A 6,388-nucleotide genomic window follows, 5' to 3' on the forward strand; every position below is an offset into this window, starting at 1 on the left:
GACTTCCAGACTGATCAAAGCAGGTAAATGTGATTCTGATCAATGCTAAAACTCAATAGAGTGCACTAGAAGTGTGTTATACAACTCCAGTACACAGGCATCCTTTCTGTTTCAACTGCCAAAATGTGTTTGGAGCTACTCTATCCTCTCTTTCTCACGCTATATGCATGTGTTGAGTGTGTGGAGTGACACCATATCCACAGATTGAGGAGCTGACCTGCCTAACACTCCACACACACACACACAATCTGAATCTCAGCCCCACGTTTGACCATCAGTGACATTGACTCCATAATGATGTGTGGGTGCTGTGTGTGACTCTTTAGTGGCCAGGAGAGTCACCCACAGAGAAGACTCCTGATCTGAAAAGGGCTTTACGGACCTTGTTTAGTAAACTAAAGGTAACGTGCATGACACTGCTCCCCCAGATCTGAACCCTGTAGCTCCATCCTAGACCTCAGGTGGAGGAAATGGGTTAGTTGGGCTGTGTACTTGTTGAAAGCATGTTTGATCTGTAGGTGATGGAATTGTACAGCGTTTGCTAGCTTTATTAATAGCATTAATGTGTAACATAGTACCTTTTAACCATCCACATTATATTATATAGAGGAGGATTGATGTTGTGGTGGTTCTAGCTAATAGTAGACCATTTAATGGGCTGATATTTGAGTAATTTGAAATGATCAAATTGACCAATAAATGTGCTTACAAAAAGAAAATGGAAAAATATTTTCTGAAACATTTGTAGTAAATTTTGAGTAAATATCTTTTTTTTTTTTCTATTTTGATAGGTGATTTGTTTCTGTAGTTCTAGCTTTTATATATTTATACTGCAGTTACAGCTTTTGTCCTTGAATATTATACAGCCAAAGCTACAGCTAACTAGGAAATTAGTGAGATTGATTATTTGAATTATTATTATTATTGTGTGTATTAATATTTTTAGTGGTGTTTCTTTAAAAGGGATGCATTTAAGTGTAGGTTTATAGAGCTTTTAACTGGTAATAGCAGTAATAAATAATACATTTCAAGGCAATTACTGTTAGACATCAAATCTTCTGAAGTGAGCAGTGTCCCTGATTTTATGCAGGATCCACTTTTCTTCTTAATGTTTTTAAAATAGGCAGCATTTATTTGATTAAAAATACAGTTGTTATTATTATAATTTAAAATAACTGTTTTCCATTTTAATATATTGTAAATTGTAATTTATTCCTGTGACGCAAAGCTGAATTTTCAGCATCATCATCATTCATCAGTGTCACATGATCCTTCCAAAATCATTCTAATATGCTGATTTTGTGCTCAAAACGCATTTCTTATTATACAGTTCTTATACATTTCTTCTTTTTAGGGATGTAACAATTCACTCAACTCATGATTTTGACTTTACGATTCAATTCAGATTTTTTTCTTTTTACATACATTTCTGAATTATGAATTAAATGTCGTCACAGGATCCCTTTATTATTGCTTGGAAAAAATGCAGCACATTTCTTTGTGAAACTGAAATATAACAATATAATATACTAATATAGCACTTGCATATTATTCCTCTTTTGTTGGTTTTGATTGCTTCTATTTCCTCATTTGTAAGTCGCTAATATAATGCATATGTAAATAACAAAACTAAATTGAAATATTAGAACTAGCCCCAAATCAAATAAGTAACACACATAAAAATAAATCTCTTCATATAAACAAAATAAGGATTGGTGATCTTTCCATTTAAAATTAGAAGCAACCACTGCATTTTAATCATGATCCAAACAAAGATGCTGCATACATGCAATCTGAGCAGCTTTTAATCTAAATTAGGTTGTATACTTTCGAAATTTGAAGCAAAAACAGAATGGTTTGACTTCAGTTTTGTGAAACTATACATAAAACATATCTGCGTGAAACAGAAACAGCAGACGAGCTGAACGAGACGCAGATCCACTCTCTGCCAGCAGGTTGAGCTTAAAGCGTTTCCTTGGTTTTGGCTGTAAACAAAGCAGCGCTGCACTTATGAACTTTAATATGCAATATACAGAGGCAAGATGAAAAGGAAAAAAAAAAACATCTAAACTTTTCTAAATACAGTAAGTTCCCCCAGACATACATTCGGATGAACTCCTAACCCTGAATGAATCGTGATTTGTTTAGCTTCTCAACTGATTTGAATCGTCACATATTTTAACCAGCTCGCGGTTAATCGTTACATCCCTACTTCTTATTAATGTTGAAACCAGTTGTGCCACTTAATATTTTTGTGGAAACAGTGATGCATTTTTTCAAAATTCTGAAAAAAAAAAACTGCATTTATTCGAAATAAATATATTTTTTGTAACATTGTGAAATTGAACTCCCCCTTTCAGTCATTTTCATGCACCCTTACTAAATAAAAGTATAAAAAACAAAACATAAATCATTGAATAGTTTTGGCCTGAGAAGAGTGTGATGTTTGATCAAAATAGGAAAGAAAAGGACAAAAAATACAAAATAACACATACAGAAAGAAAAACAAAGTTTTATCACTAACTTTTCCCTCGTCTTCTGCTTTCAGGATTCAGATTCACCACGTCACTCCACGGCCTCCAACAGCTCCAATCTGAGCAGCCCACCGAGCCCCAGTGAGCACCAGGGCTGGGAGACATGAGCTTGGCCCCTATCCCACATCCTTCTGACGTCCTGTGTGGCCCCCGAGAGAAACCGAGAGCTGACTCCTTATACGTCATATTCCTAAACACGCTGCTGGGCCCAGGTGTGTGTGTTTGCGTGTATTAGTGTGCATATGCATTACACGTGTGATTGTTGTACACACACACATTACCGTGCACCTTACATCCCCTTTGAGTGGAACCACTACAACTGTTCCTGTAATAGATGGGGGAACAGACCACTGAGTGTAGCTTATCACCTACCGCCACCAGTGTGGACACGGTCGAAAATGACAAACACAGAGCTTTAACGTGAATTTATCAGTGTTTGTTGACAAGTGTGCCTCATCTAACACAAGAAAAAATATCCATTCAAAAGTCTTAATGGACCGGGGGAATGTAACTTGAAATGCATAACACTAAAGATCATGAAAACATTCATTGAGGATCATGGAAAACTGTTCTTGGCATTCCATTCCATGTGATAAAACATGAAGACTTCAATTGAGTTAGCCCCAATCGATAGAGCGGCACTACTGTATAACTCCGCCTCTACCCTCCAGTGCCATGCCGACCTTCACAGTCAGAGGTCAGAGTTCAAGAATAGATTCTAAGGTTCAGTAATGTAAATAGAGTTTAAGTAGAGTATAATATATAATGAAATCATAACACTATTCTGTTGTTAAATAAGTGTGACTTGGCTTTGAGAGAGTCTCCTTTCCATTTTATTTTCCGGGTCAAGGCTCTAGTGTATTATGAAGTCATTTGATGTCAATTTAAGCATTATTTTGTCAAGATATGCTAGTTTTTCGTAATTCCGTTGAAATTGAAAAGATTTGCGAGGGAACACTACAAAAAAAAAAAAGAGGTATTGAGCCTCATTAATGAAACACAAGGAGAGACATTTTTATGTGCAATTTTCCATTGAATATGATGTTTACAAGCTTGCAATGAAATCATTCATAAAAACATTCATGCGTAAATTGTTGCATTAAACATTCACATTCATAAAATCGTATATGTTCTTGAACTGTAAGCAAGAATAATTGTTCAAGAATAATTGTTGATTTGTTACATTTTGTAAAAACATTCTTGCTTAAATTGTCGCATTAAATGCAAGATTTATATGGTAGCCATTAAATTTCGCCAAAAGGTTTCCACACTGAATTTTTTCATAAATCATCATGTAAATTATCGTTTGAATGCAGTATATACAAGATAAAATAGTTTGAACTAATTATTGCGTGAAATTGTTGCTCTGAATGTGAGAGACGGAAGGCAAAAGTGAAGTTGTTTGTAAAAAAAAAAAAAAAAAAAACATTCTTGTGTAAACTAGCATTGAATATTAAATTTACGAGGGGAAGCAGTGAAATTGTTTGTGAATTTAGTGCATCACTGAATGGAATGTTTAATCATCAAACAATATTTAACATTTAACAAACAACTGTTATAAGAATGTTTTCTAAGAATAAATGCAATCTCCTTGTGTTTCGTGAATGTTGGTGCATTGTGTACAAGATCTAGCGTTTAGAGAAATATTAGTGTATATATTAAACTCACACTCCAAACACGTAGTCACGTGATCATAAATAAGCTGTTGTGCTGAATGTAACGGAGATTGACTGCAGCCTTGTTCGTGTTACTCTTGCCTACATCTGTGCTTCATGGTTCTGTTACCGAAGCAATAATGCTGTTTCCAAAGAGGTTTTTTCTTTAATTATTATTGTAAATTATTATTCTTTTAGTATTTTGCTTTTATTTTCAGTGATTTTATTTTCAAACTCACTAGTGCATGTAGCTGTTGCCTCTTCCTCGAACACTTCCCGCAGCTCAACAGGGACCTCAAGGACCAGCTGGAGATTGGGTCAATTGATATAAATACAGATTCATCGAGGGGATACAGTAAAGTTGCTGTAGTGATGTTTTAAACGTGCAGGGTCAGACTATCAAACATCCCTGACCCTTAAAATACCTCGGATTAGAAAGCCAAGCCATTACGACTCCATCAGAACCTCATCGATGCACATTTTTCAGCTGTCCTTCTGTCCAATTTCATACACTAATGGGCGTTTATGAATTATTCACATGCACTGCTGCTCGCTTTTGCAAAGCATATGTCAGATTTGTTAAACTGAGAAATGGATTTCTCATTTCTTTAAAACACGATCTGCAGATGAGACGCTGTTCAGAATTACCAAATATTCCAGGTTGTTTTTAGGAATAGCTCACTCAAAAATCTAAACGTACATCATTTGCTTTCCTTTTGTTGTTGCAAACCTTTATGGTTTACTTTGTCTTGTATAGTTAGGCTCAAAGAAATCTAAAAATTGTCTGATTATATTATCTAAAATGTGTAATGTATTGGATTACATTACTGACTACAATTTTTGTCATGCAATTTTTATAAATATTATGTGAAATTAAAATTGCTGAAATTAAAAACATTGTTACTCAATATAATTATATATATATATATAAAAAGAGTAAATGGTTTTAGAATGATGGAAGAAGTTTTTTATTTTTGAGTGAACTATTCTTTTAAAGTATGCTGAAAAAATGAATGACCTTTCAGTGTTGAAGCACACCCAAGGACAGAATTAATGAAAGTTTGTGCATATGTACCTGTGGTTTTATTCATTCTAGTGTTGCCAGCATTCAGTATGTTCCATTATATGCAAGCACTATTGAAACCTTCACTGTGGAGTGAACTCGGCACATTGTTTTCAAATCAAGAGCTCAGTTTTCCCCTGGGACCTTAGTTATGCATTTGCTCTATTACAGGATCATGTTTATTTTTCCTAATAAGGCTGTAACGGGTTAGAATCAATTTGCCAGGGTTATGGTATTAAAATGAAATGTTCTCAGGTATGTCAGAACCAATGATTATATGTTTGCATGGAGGAATGGAGATGGTAGAAATGACAGACGTCCAGATCTTTTGGTTGTTTGATCTTTAGAACTGTTACTTGGTAATGAATAGATCAATATTAGAGCGGGAGGTGCCTTAGTTTTCTTTGATCAGTGTAAACTGGTTAGTGTAGGTAGAATGAGAGATGATGACTGGAGATTGTTGTAAAGACACATTCACACTTGCATTTCACATGTGGATTTTGTTTGCCTTGGTGAATTGCTACTTCATATCATATATCTTCTTGATTTTAATTTTTGTAAGACTGTGTACAGATTTGCATGTCATAGGTGTAATCACTTGTTTTAAGGACTGTGCGGCTGGATTGTTCTGTTTTATTTTTATTGTATTTTATTGACCTGTGTGGCGTGAATGGTTGGGAAGTGAACATGAATTACCCCATACTGCATTGGAGACCTTTTCTTCTTTCACAAGTGTGTTTAAGGTGGAATACTGTTATTTGTATTGGTTTGAACACCACTTTTCACATGGAAAGGACTATTTCAATAAAATTGGGAACTATAAAACACTTTTTACAAAAGCTTTATTTGAAATCTATGACTGGATATAATATCTACACATTCAACAGATAGCCACGTTTAAAGTGCTATATTGTTCCTCCTTACTAAAGTGGACAGAAGAATCAAGCATGAAAATCAAGTGTACTTGGGAAACCGAAGGCAAAGGTACAGCAGAAGCAATAATAGTGATCAGAAAAACAGCTTTTACAAAGCCCAGTTCCAAAGTCACATGTTGAGGCACTGAGTACCAATCTCATCCAACACATAAACAAATACACTCAACTCAAGCAGGTCGTAAAACAGAGCACGATTCATCG

At 34.9% G+C, this 6,388-nt stretch overlaps 1 protein-coding gene across 5 annotated transcripts in view; it reads left to right on the forward strand.

Annotated features, from left to right (window-relative positions):
* The window catches only part of LOC132111323 (serine/threonine-protein kinase MRCK alpha-like), a 61,485-nt gene extending 57,347 nt beyond the window's left edge, over nt 1–4,138 (forward strand). For all 5 annotated transcript variants that reach the window (XM_059518519.1, XM_059518520.1, XM_059518521.1 and 2 more), the window contains one exon: nt 2,549–4,138. In XM_059518519.1, the coding sequence (XP_059374502.1) occupies nt 2,549–2,641 (93 nt within the window). In that variant the 3' untranslated portion in view covers nt 2,642–4,138. The remainder of the gene's footprint in view (nt 1–2,548) is intronic.
* Nucleotides 4,139–6,388: the final 2,250 nt, after the last annotated feature.

Source organism: Carassius carassius, chromosome 31, assembly GCF_963082965.1.
Source record: "Carassius carassius chromosome 31, fCarCar2.1, whole genome shotgun sequence".
Classification (NCBI taxonomy): domain Eukaryota; kingdom Metazoa; phylum Chordata; class Actinopteri; order Cypriniformes; family Cyprinidae; genus Carassius; species Carassius carassius.